General features: G+C 59.5%; 1 protein-coding gene across 1 annotated transcript; it reads right to left on the reverse strand.

Annotated features, from left to right (window-relative positions):
• Positions 1–5,939: 5,939 nt before the first annotated feature.
• Positions 5,940–17,280, reverse strand: FDXR (ferredoxin reductase). Its single transcript, XM_025279474.3, has 12 exons — positions 17,121–17,280; positions 16,240–16,337; positions 11,879–11,974; positions 11,558–11,680; positions 11,304–11,417; positions 10,894–10,995; positions 8,475–8,582; positions 8,164–8,248; positions 7,833–8,032; positions 7,578–7,749; positions 6,584–6,754; positions 5,940–6,448 (listed from the first exon to the last, which is right to left on the reverse strand). The coding sequence occupies exons 1-12, from the start codon at positions 17,197–17,199 to the stop codon at positions 6,318–6,320; spliced, it is 1,479 nt and encodes a 492-aa protein (XP_025135259.1). The 5' UTR covers positions 17,200–17,280; the 3' UTR covers positions 5,940–6,317.
• Between the last annotated feature and the right edge of the window lie 1,386 nt (positions 17,281–18,666).

Below are 18,666 nucleotides of genomic sequence, written 5' to 3' on the forward strand. Positions count from 1 at the left end.
CCGAGCCATGATTTCTTGCCGGCAATAATCACAGGACTACTTCACAGCAGTGAGAGGGCTACCCACTGTTATCAGCATCCTTATTTTCTAGGTGACAGCCCCATAGCCAGGTGAACGAAGGCAGCTCTTGAAACACACACATACACACACACAGACCTTTTGCATCCTAAGTTGAATCTAACATCCCTGAGGACCCTTCTCTGTGTAACCCTGCCTGGCACAAAGCCCCCTCCTCCTGGGCTCTGGGCATCCCTACCCTTCCCTCCGTGGCCTCAATTAGTATCAGCTCTTCCACAGCAGGAGTGTGACCCCACTGAGTTTTTCAGGGCTTGGGGTCACCTGCAATCCTCACGGTATCTCACACATGAGTTGCCTCCCTGGGCCGTCGCTGGTGTGAGGGATTTTTTAAACCTACCCCAAGGGCCTGATGTGTATCCTCGTGAAACAAGCATCACTGCTTTGGGTTGGGACCAAGAGCCACACTGTGAGTGGTGCCCAGGGAGGCAGCTCTCCCTCCCAGCTGGCTGTCAGCCACAGCTTTGCCACCCACTCCATTTCCATCACTTCCCCGATGAAACTTCTGAATGGGAGAGGGCCAAAGGGTGACCAGGCTGGGCCAGGTTTCATTTCAGAATGAGAAAACAGGATTTTTGGCAGGGGAGGGAATACTGTATTTGCTTTTGTGCCCTTGAAATCTCCCCCTGTGTAGGGTTTCCCACACAGCCTGGAGGGACTTCCCTTGTGGTCCAGTAGCTAAGGTTCTACGCTCCCAATGTAGGGGGCCCGGGTTCAATCCCTGGTGGGGGAACTAGATCCCACATGCCACGACTAGTTCTCATGCCACAACTAAAGATCCTGAACGCTGCAACAAAGATCAAAGACCCCAGGTGTCACAACTAAGACCCAGCACAGCCGAATAAATAAATAAAAAGCATGTCAGTGTGATTCTAGGGTAGGGACATAAGCCCGCGGTGTCCACAGCTACCTTCAATCAGGGATTTCGAATCACACCAGCAAAGGACACTGTCACAATCCTTTCTCCTCCTGCAAGCTCTCTGTGCTCAGCTGCCCATCCCTGGGAAGCCTGAAGCCTCCCCCACTTCTGCCTCCCAGCTCTGAGTGCCGGACCTGTGCTGTCAAATATAGCAGCCACCAGTCATGTGTGATTATCAGGCCCTTAAATGAGGCCCATCCCAACGGAGGGACGCCGTAGGTGTAAAATACACACTGAATAACAAAAACTCCACATTACAAAACGAAAATATCTCGTTAATATTTTTGTATTGATCACATGTTGAAGAAATATTTTAGATACATTGATTCAGACACAATATAGTGTTAGAATTCATTTCACTTCTTTTTCCTTTTGTCTAATGTGCCTACATGTGGCTCCCATTTTGTTTCTTTCCGGCCACGTGACTGTAGATGAAGGACCCAGGTCCTCCCTCAGCTCCGAGGGGGCATTGCCCCCAGAGACTCTCTCAGATGGGAAGGAGTATTCCAGGGCTGGAATTGGCGAGGAGAGGAAGCTGGGGCAGGTCCTGCCTCTCCCTAGGAGTGACCACAGAATGCCTGTGGATGGAGGGACCCCAGTCAAGGCAGTCCCCAAGCTTCAAAGAGCAATGGGAAAGGCTTCCCAATTGGCTCAGTGGTCAAGAATCTGCCTGCCAGTGCAGGAGACACAAGAGACACGGGTTTGATCTCTGGGTCAGGAAAATCCCCTGGAGGAGGAAATGACAACTCACTCCAGTATTCTTGCCTAGAGAATCCCATGGCCAGAGGAGCCTGGTGGGCTACAGTCCGTGGGGTCGCAAAGAGCCAGACACGACGGAGCAATTGAGCGCACATGAATGGCTGATTCCCTTCGGAGTACAGCAGAAACTAACACAACATTGTAAAGCAATTATCTCCTAATTAAAAATAAATTTAAGAAACTTTTTTTTTTTAAGAGCAATGGGCAGATTCCAAGTCTCAGGCTCCACAGTCTCAGCACCACGGGGCATCCAGCCTCCGCAGCAAGTCAGGAAGCTCAGACCTGAGCCCCAGCCTGACCCCATCTCCCATGTGTCTCCCCCTGGCCTCCCACTTCTCCACCTCCCATCCAGCCACACCCCATCTGCTGCCCTCTTGGCCAAAAAGAGCCCTCTGGCCGCTGCACCCCTCCTCAGGCAGCACGGCTGCTCCCTGGTGCCTGCACATGAAGCCCGGACACCCTGGTCCCACGGACAGAGCCCAGCACACCCTGGCTGCCCTCCCTTTCGTGGGCCTCCTCCTCCAGTCTGGTGGCCGGATGGCCCCACTGCCCTCACCTCCAGGCTTGCTCTGCTGCTCTCTCCGGCTGCAATGGCCTCTTCCCTTTGCCTCTCTCGTCTCCACAACAAACTCCAGAACTTTCAGAGCCCCAGGTAAATCCCTCTCCCACAGAGCCCCTGCCTCAGTACCTCGCAGCTGCGGACGCACAGGTGGGGACACAGAGGGTCTGGGTCTGGTCCCAGGCCAGTTGCCCTTCCCCACCACCACCTCCGGTCGGGGAGCTCCGGCTATGCCTCTGGGATGGCTCCTGTCACTTCGCCCTGTGGCAGGAACGTGCCCACTTCAGGATGACCCCACCCCGGGCGCTGGACTGTTGCCTTCCAGACCTCTGCCAACCCACTTGCGGGTCCACACGTTTCGCAAAGGGGCTGTTAATATTTAATGAACGCTCGGACCACCCCACCCACTCCCCTCCCCCCAGAAAGCCCGGGGGAGGGAGGCAATTGTTGGTCTTCTGAGACACTCAGCATCACCTTGAACGGCCCGAACACTTCCGCCTGCTTAGAGCTCTTCTCTCTCTTCCCCTGCTCCCCCAATCCCAGGCAGGCTCCCCGCACACAGACGTGCACACACTCTCCCACGCCAGACATCTGAGGGCCGTCCCCCACCCCAGGCCGGGAGTCTGTGTCCCCGGAGTCAGCCCCACCCACCAACCGCGCCGCTTCCCGCTTCCCGGAGGAGCCGAGGGACCCCAGCCGCGCAGCCCGTCTGGATTCGCCGCCCACCGGGTGAGCGACCTCGGCTCTGCCGTCGGGTTTCCCTGCCTCCCTTCTGCCGAGTGCCGGGGGAGAACCCGGGCGCCAGGGGAGAAGACCACCCCTCCACCTTGCCCCCACGGTCGCGGACACCGAGATCTCCCTCCTGTAAGACTAACTCCCCGCCCCCCACCCTCGCCGCTGATTCCACTCGGACCCTCAGGGGAATCTCTTACACTCGGGCTGTGAAGTTCGGGGTATTTTTAGGCCAGCGATAAATAATTCATAGGGAACGTGGCATCAGGCTCCCCCCGCGGGAGGAGGGGGCGCGAGCGGCGAGAGACACCGTCACCCGCGGCTCAAGGACACTTGCGATGCGGCGGCGGCGACTCCGGACGCCGGGACCCGCGCCACGCCTCCTGGCGGCCAAACTGGGCACCACGCACCCCGCGCCCCCAGCCTCGCCGCTGCCCTCTGCGGACCTCCCCGGCTCCTAGGTCCCCATCCCCGCTGCCCCCAAGCTGGATCGTGCCCCAAGCCCCGCGAGTGGGGAGCGCCGAGCTCACCTGGCCAGTGGGGCCAGGCGAGCCGGTGTGGGCGCCGTACCAGCTCAGTCCTGCCCTAAGGCAAATCCGGGAGTTAGGTTCCCAGTCTACTCGGTCCCCTTCACGTTAATATTCGAATTCCTCGTACCGAGTTTAGGAACAGCTTGGAAGCTGACTGGCGCAGCCAGAAACTAGACGGGCTCTGAGACACAGCAGGCGATCCGCACCCCGCAAATTCCCTTCCTCACTTTAGGGGATGAAGCCAGGGCGGTGCGCTTCGGAGGGCTGGCTACCAAGTCCGAAGTCCCTCCGGGGGAGCAGGGCTAGGACCAGTAGGGTGAGCGTCAGGGCCCGGCAGGAATTCCCCCTTGGCTCACCCGGCAGGACCTTTCCATGGCTCGTGGGATGCACCCTTGGGGATGTTCTGGCCGCTGTGTGACATTACCTTCTCATGGCCCTGGCCCTGCCCGCCTAGGCCTAGGCGTGAACCACTTTCTGCAGCAGGAGGCTTGCGGCTCCCCTTCCCAGCCGTCGGGGATCCTGGTCGAAGCCCGGAGAAACCAGAGCAACGCGCTGGTGCGGCCGCCAAGGCCCAGCGCACCAGGGCGCGCGGGGGTGGAGGGCTCTCGCCTCTCCCAGGTCTTAGACGCCCATCCTTCGTCTCCCAGCCTCGAGCCTGGCTGGGTCCGCCAGGCGCGGGGCCAGAGTTTGGGGAGATCCCACCACCCCGTAAAGCCCACTCTGCTTCCCTGAGGTCAGAGGAGGGAGGTTGCACCGAAGGAAGAGCTGGAAGGGGGGAATCTGGGCGGGGGTGGGGTGCGGTGCTCACAGCCGGTGAAGGGGCGGGTCTGCGAGGGCAGATCCTCGGCCGACCTCCCGGGAGCAGGCGGCCGGCTCCTGGAGCCACTGACAGCCCCTTTCGTCCTCTCTGCTCCGCGCCCTCTCCAGCCCCCCTTTGCTCTGGCTCAGCTCAGCCACAGCTCCAGCTCCCCAAGCCCCGCCCGGCTTCCCGCAGCAACAGTTGCGGGGCTCCTAGCCCCGACTCCTGTGTCCCCGCACCGCCCCCTCCCCAGCGGTGCCGCGGCGCCTGGCGAAAAAGGGGGCCCGGAGGGCTCGGCGACCCGGGAGACGAACGTCTTGGGCGCCTCGCCCGCGTCCTTCCCTCGCGTCCGCCGCGCGCGCCTGGCACCTCGGCCTCTCTCCCACACCTCGTCCCCGCCCGCCTGGGTCTGAATCCCCAGGTCGGGCGCCCCAGGTCCCGGACCCCCAGCTCCACCCAGCTCGGGCTCCGAGTGCCCTCCAGACTCTCGCCGGTGCCCCGCGTCTGTCCCCGCCGTCCTTGCCCGTGAGGCGCCGGAGCCCAGCCCCAAGTTGGCGGCGAAGTTGGCGCCCCCCGCTCGCCGCCCGCCACTCACCGGGGGAAAGGGGCGCTGCGCCCGCGCCCAGAGCCCGCGCCGGCCGCCTCCCGCGCGGTGCGAGTCCCGGCGACTCGGCTCCGCGCGCTGGCGCGCTCTGTCCTAGCTTGGCGGGCGCCTGGGCAGGGGCGCCTGCGGGGCCGGAGCCCGTGGCGCGGCCTGCCGGGCTGGGACCGGGCCCACCCCCGCGCCCCGCGCCCCTCCCGTGGCCCGCTCGGCGCCGGGTTCCGTCCCGGGCTGGGCGGCGCGCCGCGCCTCCGGCTCCTGGGGCTCGCCAGCCGGCTGTGTCGGAGTGCTGGCCGCCGCCGCCGCCACCCGCGCGGGCCCGCCCCACCGGGGCCCGCCGCCTCCGCCCCGCCCCGGCCGGCCCACCCCGCCGGCATGTCCCTTCTCCCCGTGTCCCCAGACCCCACGGCCTCGGAGAAAACAGGCTGCCCGCAGCCCTGGGTTCGAGCCCCAGGCTCAGTGGGTGTGTGACCTTGGGCTGATTAATTTCGAGGATTCCCCCCCGGTCTGTAAAGTGAGGCCGGCAGCTTGGGGGGCTGGTAAAAAGATAATGAACACGCTAGGGACACCGGGGTGCTATTTTTCAAAGACCTATCCGGCTGGAAAGCAACAAGGCGGGGAGGCATTGGGAATGAGAGAGCGGGGGACCCGGGCCAGTCCGAGGGGCCACAGGGACGCGCTCCCACTTTTTGTCTTGCACTTGGTTATGCTGGAGACAACCAGGGACGGGGACCCGACAGGAGGGCGAGCGGAGCGGACAGGCTGGGGTCACAGGGTGCCTGCAGGGCGGGCAGAAGGGCCGAGCTGGGAAGACTGGTGAGCGCCAGGCGGGGCTGCCAAAACCCCCCACAGGCCCCCCCGGGGGCAGGGAGCTGGCTCTGCAGCGCCACCTGGCGACCGGAGGGGAGCTGCGGCCGGAAGGTGACCCTGGGCCTCGAAAGAAGTCGCTCACACGGACCAGTGACCCTAGGTGGCAGGTGCTTTATTTCCAGCATATTCCTGACCTGGGGACCCTCCACAGTCCAGCAGGAGAGAGACAGGAGGGATGGAGGTCAGCCTGTACCTGCCTCCATCCCTAACTAAGGTTATCTCCTTGCTGAAAGGTACCCACACAGGCAGGAGCGACCTTCTGGCTCGAGAAAGTGCTCCCACGCCCCTGGAGAAGAGGCAGCCAGGGCTATATGCCAGGACGGGCAGAGGACGCAGCTGGGGTGCAGAGTCCCGCTCAAGCTGACCCCAACGCCTCTCCGCTGCCCAGCGTGCCTCCTCTCTTCTCTGAGCAGGGCTGGGATCTGGGCTCACCCTCCTCTTCTCTCTGCACCCGGCGGGGCTGGGATCTGGGCTCAGTGCCCCAGCAGCCGCAGCATCTCCTGAGGATCCAGCAGCTTCTCTCTGGGCTTCCCCGAGGCCTGACCCCGGGACACCTCCTCAGCATCCAGTTTCTCCCAGTCCGAGAAAGACACGGGCCAGACCCCTGCGGCAGAGGGAAGATGGCTCAGGGCCTCTACCTGCTCCCCTGCCCCAGTGGGGAGCAGCCCCCTTCAGGCCCAGGGACCTCCCCCAGACACCGCCACCCCCAACCTCCTGGGAGCTCACACGGGGCCCAGACCTCGGCTGTCCAGCAGGGCCTTGATGGCTGCAGAGCCCGGCCTGGGGCCAGACGGCAGGTGCCCGGCCTTCAGGTCCTGCAGCAGAACCTGGCTGGTGAGGAAGCTGTCGGTCATGGTGGTGGTGATGACACCCGTGGGTCCCCGCTTCACCCAGCCGCTGCAGTAGAGGCCTGGGGTGTGGGGGTGACAGAGGGCGAAGGCATGGGGAGTGGGCTGGGCACCCTGGCAAGCCTGAGCCCCAGGACACACATGCTGGGAGGATGGCCCCCAGCACCCATCAGCGGGGCCCACTCGTCTGCCGCCACTGCCCTCAGTTCCCCCCCAAACACACCCAGGTGTTCTTACCACGCACCGCACCCCACCTTACACCTTAGTGTCCCTGCATCTTGGCGCTCCCCGGAGGAGCTGGGTCCTGTCACCTTGCTTCAGCAGGCTCTCAGTAAACACTGAATTAATTAATAACTAGATAGGTATGTGATTTTGGGGGCTTCCCTGGTGGCTCAGACATTAAAGAATCCGCCTGCCATGTGGGAGACCTGGGTTTGATCCCTGGGTTGAGACGATCCCCTGGAGGAGGACATGGTAACCCACTCCAGCATTCTTGCCCAGAGAATCCCCGTGGACAGAGGAGCCTGGTGGGCTGCAGTCCATGGGGTCACAAAGGGTGGGACAGAACTGAGCGCAGCACACATGTGTATACTTAACCAGACTGCTAACTTGCAGAGGACAAGGATTAAGCTGCTGCTTAATCTCTAGTCTCAGCCCTGGCCTAGCCCAGAGCAGGTCTCAGCACCCTGACCGATTTAATAACCAGACATACGAGTGGGCACCTCAGCTACACTGGGGACTTCTCATAGGGCCAGGAGGTGGGTGGGGCTGAGTCATGAGCCTGACTCAGAACAGTTTCCTAGTACATGTCACCTGATGAAGGAATGAATGTGAAACAGCCCTGAGAGATACCAGCCTCCCTGTCCCCCCGCCACGCCCTCTCACCTGGCACATCCACAACCCGGCCCTCCATATTGGGGACGACCCCAAGCTTGGGGTCAAAGGGCACACTGGGGTCGATGGGGCGGCTCTTATACCCAATGCTGCTCAGCACCAGCCCACAGGGGAGGTCCTCCACATCCCCGGTGGGCACTGCCCGTGTGGCCTCTCCAATGCCCTGTGGGTAGAGTGTGAGAAACACCAGGCTGGGGGGTAGGGAGACTTGAGAACGGGGATGTCTTTGGGGAACAGGAGACTCACCTCCAGTCTCGTGACTGCCAGGCGGATGCCTGCCGCCCGCCGCCCATCTGGCGAGGGCAGGACCTGCTGCGGGCTTCGGAAGAAGCGGAGGCCCCAGGCGCGGGAGGCTGATGCCTGGCGGGCAGCCTCCTCTACCCCTGGCTTCTCCGTGGCTGTTCGAAGCAGCAGTTCCATCAGCCGCTTCCTCGGGCGAGCAGCCTCTGTTAGCAACGCAGGACATCTCAGGGCGTGTCTGGGTTCCAGCCTTCTCCCCACATGCCCTCCCCCCAGCCCTCTCTGACCTAGACCATCCCCTCCTAGTGAGCTGGGGAGCCAGGCCAGGGCCCCTCACCCTTGATTCTGTCCTGGAGACCCAAGAAATCTGCAGGATCCAACATGGGCCGAGTTCCTGGTAACTGAATCATCTCCCGAAGCTCCTTGGGGGTGGTAGTGGGGAGTGGGCGAGAGGGTCAGGTCCAGAGCGCTGTCCACTCCTGAGCCCACCCCAGAACCCAGCCCAGGGGAGACACCACCACCACCCACCACCACGGAAGGCACTGGGCCCCAGGGGGCCCTGCCTGTCTCCCCCTCGTCCACCCTGGGCAGCTCTGCCCTGCCACGCCTCCCAAGGGACCCTGGCCCCTGGCCCTCAGACCCCAGCACCTTTATGGTGAAGGCCACTTGCAGGGGTCCACGTCGGCCCACGATCCACACCGTCTTCACCCGACTCTGTCTCAGGGCTCCCAGGGCGGCCTCAGTGATGTCTGTTTTCTGGCACAAAAGGAGGACCTTAAAGTCACTGGAAAACGACAGCGGAAGGGGACTCTCCATTTGCTGGTGTCCAGACCCTGGGCGGTGAGAAGGTTGGCGGCCTGAAATGGCAACACTGTCCCCTCTGGTGGCCAGACAGAGTACTGCCGCCAATTCTGCAAATGGTTCCAACTAGCAGCAAACCCGTCCCATCCCTTCGTGGTAAACAGATGGGGAAACAATGGAAACAGTGACAGACTTTATTTTCTTGGGCTCCCAAATCACTGGAGATGGTGACTGCAGTCATGAAATTAAAAGATGCTTGCTCCTTGGAAGAAAAGCTATGATAAACCTAGACAGCATATTAAAAAGCAGAGACATTACTTTGCCAACAAAGCTCCGTCTAGTCAAAGCTATGGTTTTTCCAGCAGTAATATATAGATGTGAGAGTTAGACTATAAAGAACGCTGAGCGTGGAAGAATTGATGCTTTTGAACTGTGGTATTGGAGAAGACTCTTCAGAGTCCCTTGAATTGCAAGGAGATCCCCAGTCCATTCTGAAGGAGATCAGTCCTGAATATTCATTGGAAGGACTGATGCTGAAGCTGAAACTCCAATACTTTGGCCACCTGATGCAAAGAACTGACTCCTTGGAAAAGACCCTGATGCTGGGAAAGACTGAAGGCAGGAGGAGGGGACGACAGAGGATGAGATGATTGGATGGCATCATCAACTAGAAGGACATGAGTTTGAGCAAGCTCCGGGAGCTGGTGATGGACAGGGAAGCCTGGCATGCTGCAGTCCATGGGGTTGCAAAGAGTCAGTCACGACTGAGTGACTGAACTGAGTAGCAAACCAGGCTGACAATCTTCATTCAACAAGTGTTTACCAAGTGTGCAAGGGGCACAGCAGGCAGGGTCAATGGTGAACAAAAGAGACATGGTGCCGGCCGCACAGAGCTTCTGATCTGGGGGGAGAGAGGCTTATCGAATATTCACTAATAAGTGTAACACTGCGGTGGTGACAACATGCTCTGAAACAAACAGTAGCCGAGCCCACGGAAGGAGGGGAGGCAGACCCACTCAGGACGGTCCTGGAAGGCTTCCTGGAGGAAGGGACAACTGAACCGAGAGCTACAAGATGAATACAGGTGAGTTTCCCTGGTGGTCAGTAATAAAGAATCCGCCTGCTGCTGCAGGAGACATGGGTTCAATTCCTGATCCGGGAAGATGCCACGTGCCCTGGAGCAACTAAGCCCGCGCGCCACAACTACTGAGCCTGCGCTCTAGAGCCCGGGAGCTGCGACCAGCGAAGCCTGCGCACCCTCCAGCCTGTGCTCTGTGGCAAGAGAAGCCGCCGCGATGAGACCCTCGCACCACGACCAGAGTGTAGGCCCTGCTCAATGCATCTGGAGAAACGCCTGCCCAGCAACGAAGACCCAGCACAGCCAAAAATAAACTAACTGAAATTATTTTTAAAAATTAATTAAAGATGAATCCACCTGCAATGCGCGAGGCCTGGGTTTGATCCCTGGGTCTGGAAGATCCCCTGGAGAAGGGAAAGGCTACCCACTCCAGTGTTCTGGCCTGGAGAATTCCATGGACTATACAGCCGCAATGAGTCAGACATGACTGAGCGACTTTCACTTCCCCTGGAGGAGGGCATGGCAACCCACTCCAGTTATTCTCGCCTGGAGAATCCCATGGACAGAGCTGCCTAGTGGGCTACAGTCATCGGGCCGCAAAGAGTCGGACACGATTTAGCGATGCAGCACGCATGCGCACATACAGGAGGTGTGTTGAGAGGGCTCTGAGCGAGGGAGGGGTGTGTGCACACGGAAAACTCTTCCTTCTAAGAAGCCTATGTAGCTGCAGAAAGTGATGAGGAGATGGCGTGAGGTAAAGCTGTCTTTTCGGAGAAGGCAATGGCACCCCACTCCAGTACTCTTGCCTGGAAAATCCCATGGACGGAGGAGCCTGGTAGGCTGCAGTCCATGGGGTCGCGAAGAGTCGGACACGACTAAGCGACTTCACTTTCACTTTTCACTTTCATGCATTGGAGAAGGAAATGGCAACCCACTCCAGTGTTCTTGCCTGGAGAATCCCAGGGACGGGGGAGCCTGGTGGGCTGCCGTCTCAGGTATCACACAGAGTTGGACACGACAGAAGCGACTTAGCAGCAGCAGCAGCAAAGCTGCCTTTTAGAAGGCCTCTGCCCCGGCATGTGGGGAAGCAGGCACTGAGTTCAGGCTGGAGGGACGAGGCCCAGACCCTGCAGACAGGGGCCTCCTCTCCCAACTCCCACCCTTCCAGCCCATGATCTACCCACTCACCTCCAGGTGGTCGGGTGGGGTCAGCAGGATCCGGGCCACGTCCAGAGCCACATTCCCCTGCCCCAGAATCACGGCTGTGTCACAGTTCAGGTCCGGGGCCAGCTGGGGGACAGAGGTCGGGATGAGGCTCACCCAGCCTGGGCCTCAGTCAGGCTGACCTCAGCCTCACGCCCCATCCCCAGGCATAGCCTCAGGCTTCTCTGCGCTCAGAGTTTCAACCCAGGTCCCGCCCCCACCACCCATCACCCCCTCTTCCCAGAAGCCTCCCCACCTCGGCCAGCCTGATGCTTCACATCTCATCTCACCAGCCGCCTCCCAGGCCTGTGGCTGCCCCTTCCCCCAGCTGTGGGAGCCAAGAGCTAGATGAGGAGTGGGGAGGAAGAGGGCGGGAGAGGGCTCCCCAAACTCACCTCCCGGTTCTCAGGAAGCCCATTGTACCAGCCCACGAAGGTCCGGGCCGAGAACACGCCGGGCAGCTCCTCACCGGGGATATCCAGGGCCTGATGGTCCTCTGCCCCATAGCTCTGAGGACAGAACCAGAGGCCTCAGTGGCAGCTAAGGGGCCGAGCAGCCCAGCGCCCAGGCTCCCACTGGCCTCCTTGCAGCTCCTTCTCCATAGCGTCCCCCCAGCCTCCCCCACCCCCGCCCACCCGCCTGCACTTACCAGCACCACGGCGTGGTAGGCGTCCCGCAGCTCCTGCACAGTCACATCCCTGCCCACCTCCACGTTGCCGTAGAAGGCACAGCGGTCAGAGCGGGCCGTCTGGGTAAAGGTGTTGATAACATTCTGCCAGGCCCAGGGTGGGGGGTTAGAGGGTGGGGCAGAGCCAGGGCCCATGGCAATGCCACCCTCACCCCACAGTGTCCGGGGTGTCGCCCCCTCCAGAGAGCCTGGGGTCATCCCATGAGGTCCAGGAGCCTCCCTCCCCCTCCAGCATCTTGACCAAAGTCTCTTAACCCCCGCTCTGAACCCAGAGACACCCACCTTGACCTCGGGGTGGTCAGGCGCCACGCCAAAGCGCACCAGGCCGAAGGGCACCAGCTGTTTCTCGTAGATATCCACGTGGGCCCGGGAGTGGTGCTGGGGGAGAGGGCAGCAGCTGGTGGGGCCAAGTGTCTTGCGTGCTAAGTCGCTTTAGCCGTGGCTGACTCTGCAACCCGTGGACCGCAGCCTGCCAGGCTCCTCTGTCCATGGGATTCTTCAGGCAAGAATACTGGAGTGGGTTGCCGTTTCCTCCTCCAGGGGATCTTCCCGACCCAAGGATGGAACCCACATCGCCTGCATTTCCTGCATGGGCAGGCCTCCTGGGAAGCCCTGGTGGGGTTGAAGCAGAGGCTAAGTCTGCCCTTCCCGGGGCAAAGCAGGACAGCCCCGCTCAGTGGGCTGAGGACACAGGGGAGAGAAAGGCCCATCTGTCCTCACCTGCCTAGAGAGCCAGACTAGAGGGATGGGCAGTCCAGAGCCAGGGCAGCCAAGGCCCGACTTCAAGGACCACCAGCCCACTGAGACGGCGAGACTGTTAGCCAGCCAAGGAAGGCGGCAGCTTTCCCTCCACCGGAGCTGTATCAGGAGAGCTTCTCCATCTATTTGGTCAGGCGTGACACACAGCCCTGTCCTAGAACCCTTTGACACTTCTAGAAATGCCCAGCCTGTGGATGACCTGAGACCCACACCTGGAAACTTATACCTGTGTGTGTGCTCAGTCGCTTAGTTGTGTCCAACTCTTTGTGACCCCATGGACGGTAGCCCACCAGGCTTTTCTGTCCATGGAATTCTCCAGGCAAGAATACTGGAGTGGGTTGCCATTTCCTCCTCCAGGGGATCTTCCCGACCCAGGGATCAAACCCATGTCTCTTACGTCTCCTGCCATGACGGGCAGGTTCTTGACCACTAGCGCCACCTGGGAAGCCCACTGCCTGTGTCCAAGTCCAGGCCCCCCGACTGCCCACCGTGCCTGCTGACTCTCCCCATCCGTGCCATCCACAGGCGGCGCTAGAAACACCTCCCTCCGCCCCGCCGACCTCACTGTGCCCTTGAAGAGCTGAAGTTTTGGAGTCAACAGCCGTGGGAGCTGACCCAGCGCCACCACTATCTGACTCTGTGCTGCTGGAATGATTCTTAACTTCTCTGGACCACGGAACAGTCCTTCTGGCATGATGCTGCAGATGCAATGAGCAAGGCCTGCAGCCTCAGCCCCGGGCGAGACCCGCGGCGAGTGTCGATCAGAAGCCGCTGCCGTCGCCGCAGCTGTGGCGGCTGCGTCTCACCGCCTGGCTCACGGGCCTCCCCGGGCGGCCCGGCCCCGGGACAAGGTTCAGACTGCTTAGGCTGCGGGTCAGCATCACACACTATCTGCCTTCCCATCTTATCTTTCCTTCTTTCCAGCATGGAGCCTTCCCTCCAGGTCACAGGGCCCTCTCCAAGGCCACCTCCATAAGACTAAACCCACTGGACCTGTTCACTGGTTCTCCCACAGGACTGGACTCCTCTTCCAGGAAGCCACTCCTTCCTAGCTCTCACATGAGTGCTAAGTCGCTTCAGTCGTGACTCTTTGGGACCCCACCTGTAGCCCACCAGGCTCCTTTGTCCATGGGATTCTCCAGGCAAGAATAGTGGAGTGGGTTGCCATTTCCTCCTCCAGGGGATCTTCCCGACCCAGGGATCGAACCCTCATCTCTTGTGTCTCCTGCTTGGCAGGCGGGTTCTTTACCACTGGTGCCTCCTAGCTCTCCCCCGTCCCTCAATCCCTCTGGCTGTTCTTTCCCAGGTCCTCTTTGCTCTATTCCTTCTCTAACAAGAATATTCTCGGAGGTTCTTCCAATCTGAGACCCCCTCCCCTTGCCCAGGACACTCCCTGGGGAGGTGTCATCACTCCCTCCTATGACCTCAAATTCCTGTGGACTTACTGATGACATTCTCCTCTCCTCTGCCCAGCCCTCCTACCAAGCCTGAGACCCCTGGACAGCTCACCCGAGACACCAAACACCGATCCGGATGGAAGCCAGTCCCCTTCCCCCAAACCTCTCCCCCTCTGCTCCCGGACTTCCTTCCACCTCGAGCCAGAAGCTGGGCTTCCTCTCTGACTCCCCTCGACCACGTCCAATCAGACTCCCATCCTCCCCACTGCCACCCCAGTGGCTGGCTCCCACTGCTCTCCTGGTCACCAGCCCTGCAGGCAGAGAGAGCTCCAGATCGAAATCAGGGTGCTTTCAACCCCCTCCCCCAAAACCCTTTGGTGAAGCCAACCACCTGTGGCAACTGCACGCCCAGGACAGAGGGAGGCATGCTGTTTCAAATGTTGATTCCTGGGCCCCAGTCACGGCTTGATTAGGTGGAAAGGAGGCCCAGAAATGTACCTTTTCACCAGTCCCCCAGGGCACTCTGATGGAGAGAGGGGGATGGACAGCACCAAGAGAAACTGCCGGAGTCCAGCCTGCTCAGGGCCCACGCACCTCCTCCAGCCTCTGCTCTCACCTTCCACCTCCCCAACTCGCCCATCCCCAAACCCGCATTCTCTTTCCTCTGGGTGTTTGCCAGCTAGTTCTCTGAGCCTGGGGCTCTCTGGCCTCCTCCCCGACCCCTCCTTCTGTCCTTTAGAAATAGATCAAGGACATCACCCCCTCTGGCTGGGTTAGATGTCCCACCTGTACACAGAGCCTCCTCGCCTGTCAGAATCCTAGACTATCACGTAAACCCTCTTCTCTACTCCACAGCCCCCCAAGTAGACTGTCAGGTCCTTGACCGTGGCGACTACGTCTGTCCTGCTCATGCCCATGTTCCCAGGGCCAAGCTGTCCTGGATCATATCAGCGTCCAGTGCTTGATAACTGAACGGCCCAGCGTGGACCTTAAGGGCAGGCTCTGCCATTGGACAGTCCACGCTCAGAACCCAGGCCTTCCCTGCTCAGCAGTGGGGCCTTGGGCAGCCTCGCTCAGCCTCAGCATTCTCACCTCTGAAGCAAGAGTCATGCCACCTGCTTCGCAAGTTGTCTTGATGCTGTGAGGACATGCTGTGTAGACAGTGCCTGACTCAGCTAAGTGTCACTGTCCCAAACGTGCCTCATGTTCCTGTCGCAGGGCCATAGCTGGTAGTCTGAAGCTCCCAGTGGGCAGGGACCAGCTTGTAACTGGCCCCGGTGCCCAGCCCCAGTACCTCCCACGGGGAAAGTAGGCACAGGGCAGAGTCTCTGCTCACACTAGGAGCACTGAGAACCCTGCCTGGAAGGCCCCTCTCCCCAGATTTCAGGCTCTGCTCACACAGCTCCCCTTATACAAGCCGTGGAAGATCCCTGGTCTCCCTCCCGGTGCCCAGGTCTGTCATAACCCATGGAAACTGGCCTGTAATGAAGCCCATGTAGGAGCCCCTCTCCAGAGCCTGGAAGCCTCCTTCAGTGCAACTCAAACACACCTTCTCCAGGAAGCACTTTCCCACTGACCCCACTTACCAGGCTCTTACTGGTCACTTCACTGTAATTAGCTCTTTTATCTGTGCTGCTTGGAAGGTGAGCTTAGGTCACTTTCTGGCAGGGGGACCAACTCATCCTGGCCTCCCCAAGACCCTCCCAGCTTTAAGACTGAAAGCCTCACATCCTAGACAAACTGGGAAGGTTGATCACCCTACTTTTTAAGTAGAGTGTATAATTAATATATTCATCCTTTCTCTTTTCTCTCCACAGCAAGGTCATTGTCCTATGTCTCAGTCAGCTGAACTCGCCCGCACCCCTCTCCCACCCCCGACTCCCGCCCCACCAAGGCCTGCCGATGTTTCAAGGGTAACCAGCAACCTTGGGGCCCTGCCCGCCAAGGCTACTACTATAAACCTTGAGACTCTGGCCATGGGGTGGGGGGAAGGGGTAGGATGGGGAGTGGAGAGCAGGCTGAAAAAACAGCATGGCGTGGGGAGGGCTGGAACTATTGGCAAGGAGAGTGCAATGAGGCGCCTAACGTTACAGAGGGCCTTGAGACGAGCGGGTGGCCTCAAGATGCAGGATATTGGGAACAGAGAGGAGAAAGAAGGGAAGATGAGGGGCAGGACAAAGTTATCCTCCAGGTCTGGAGTAACCTAACCCTAAACCTAACCCTGGAGTACCTGGCCAGGAAAGCATAGCCAACTGTCTGCCACGAACCACCACCCAGGAGGTAAACACACTTCTCTCCGAGCTGAGGACCTAGAGTGGGGAGCCCCAGGTGACAAAGCATGTACAAGTGTCCTGTCCAGATGGGCTGGGAGCCTCTTCCCCATCAGGAATCCAGGAGTGGTTTTAAAACCCAAAGGAGTGGGGCTTGCACTTAGGACTGGAGCAGCAGGTGAATCTTGGGAAAAGGAACCAGGGGGAAGTGGCTTACCTTTAGCAGGTGCTGGGCCGTGTAAAAGCCAGCTGGGCCACTGCCCACCACACAGATCTGGGGGGTCTGCTCCTGTGTGGAGAAGTGCTGGCCGAAGTCTAGGGTGGGGGGATGGGGGCAGAAGGTCAGAACAAGACTCCCTCGCCTGTGCCAAATCCCAACTTAAATGTCGAAGAGAAGATGGAGTTTCCTAGGCTTCACCCTCATATGCATCCTCCTCTTATTCTTCGAAGCTTCGACATTTGCCAGGGTCCCTTATTCCATCTGAATCTCCAAAGGTTGTGTGTCCATCCAGAGCCCCCATCTCAGCCACATCCAGAGCCCGCTTTAGAGGGCCTACCCAACACTCCCCATCACCCCTGAAGTGGTGCTCAGGACTGCTCAGCACTGCTTAATTTTTCTTCCTGGGTTTTCCCAACCCACTCAGCTAGAATACCACATCTTCCAAGAGACCTGGCATCACCCAATCTCGCCCCTGTGGATCGCCCCACAATCCCCCGTTTTACCTCTTCTAACTCCTCTCCTTCCACAGAGCCCTCTATCACCCATACAGACCTCTGTTTCAGACTTCCCTCCTGCCCCACAGACCTCCTTATCCCCCTCATTCACTCCTTCTCACGCTTGTGGACATCATGGTCTCCCCTTCGCACCTTTGTTGACCCCTGTCTCACCCCAGCAGCCTCACACCTTGCCGCACAGGCCGTCATCTGCCCCTGGACACCGCCCCCACTCCGTCTACATGAGTGCACCCCTCCAGTCTCGGCCCTGGTCCCCTCCCTCTCCCCTCTCCAGCCCCGTCCCGGCTTGGCTCCCACTTCTCACGGGATCGTTCGCAGGCCTCCCCGAACTCCCACCCAGCCCTAGAGGCGCTCTGCTCCTACTCTGGATGCTCCTGGAAGGAGACAGCCGAGTCCGAGTCCAAGACGACCAGGGCCACCAGCGCCAACAGCGTGGAGCCATGCTTGGGAAAAGGAACCAGCCCAGGGACCAGACTCTGCCTGTTGCCCCGCACTCCCGCGCCGGGCCCGGCCCCGCCCCCGGCCTTCCCTGGCCCCGCCCCTCCCCGCCCCGCCCTTCCGCCGGCGCCCCGCCCACAGGTTCGACCCCGCCCCCAGGCCCGCCTCCCACGCTTCAGGACCGAACGGCGTGGTGGCTCTATCCCCACCGCCCCACAGGGAGAGACCCGCCCCCCCGACCCACCCCCTTCCTCTGAAGGCTCGCCCCCCAGGACTTCCGGGCAGTAAGTGACGCAATAAACTTCTCCCCCGTCTTCACCCTTTCTCCAATTATCTGGAGCCTAGACTTAGAGGAGAGCAAATCCCCACTGCTGTTTCAACCGTACTGAAAGAGCAAGCCAATCAGAAAGGAGCTTAGTTTACTTACCTGCTCCCTCTAGAGGGTCTCGTCGCTCGCTGATGACGCAAGGCGCCGTTCCCCTTTGAGAGCCTATCCCGGCTCGTTTCGGTCCCAGCCAATCACAAGCCGGGTTCAAGCGCGCCTCCCCTCCCATTGGGTAATAAAGACGAAGTCCGGAAGTCTGGGAAAAGCGTCTTCCCGTGGCACTTTCTCCGGCGTGTTGTACGGGGTCCGACCCCGCCAAGGTGAGTCCGGGTCGTGCCAGGAAGAATTTTAAACCTCGGTGATCTTGTTGCGTAACGGTCCTCCCCTTTACAAAGATGAGGGACCAGCAGGAGAGTCTTGCCCTCCGTACTAAGGACAGAGCCAGGTCTCCCACCCTCGTCCAACAAGCTGGAATAGACGGAGGCGAATTTTGCACTGGCCCCGAGTGCAAAATTTAAGAGGGCGCCAAAACCCTCAGAAATTGAGGTAATAATATTGTAATGCAATGTTTTAAAAGATGAAAATTAAGGCAAAAATTCATAATGAGCAAAATGTACTTTTAAATACAGCCCTAGTGACATCTGACCCAATACTTGTGATGCCGCCTCCCCCACCCCCCGCCCCAAGTGCCCTGTCAGGCACATCCTTGAAGAAGCCTTCCCTGACCCGTCGTCTCCCAAGCTGGGGTTAGCGCCCGTTTTTATCCCCTCAACACTCCAGCTACTCATTACTTATTAAACTGCTTTATCATTCTTAAGTTATCTTTTTATTTGACGTTGTCAGCTGAAAGAATAATGCACAATGTACACGTTGTGAGTTCAGTTTTATTCTGGCACCTTACTGAGGGCTGTTGCCCAGGAAGACAGCCTCTCAGATTACTCTGAGACACTGCTTCAAAGAGGTAAGGGAGGAGCCAGGATATTTATAAACTTTTTTTTCCCGCTGGAAATAACATGTAATCAAGCATAAGAAGATTACTGTTAACCACAAAGAACAGACATCTTGAGTTAATGATTTTAGTGCTTTTCCATGTATGGGAAGATGCAAGAATCTGGGGGCATTGGAATGTTTCGTTAGTTATATAAC

The sequence above is a fragment of the Bubalus bubalis genome, chromosome 3, assembly GCF_019923935.1.
Source record: "Bubalus bubalis isolate 160015118507 breed Murrah chromosome 3, NDDB_SH_1, whole genome shotgun sequence".
NCBI lineage: Eukaryota > Metazoa > Chordata > Mammalia > Artiodactyla > Bovidae > Bubalus > Bubalus bubalis.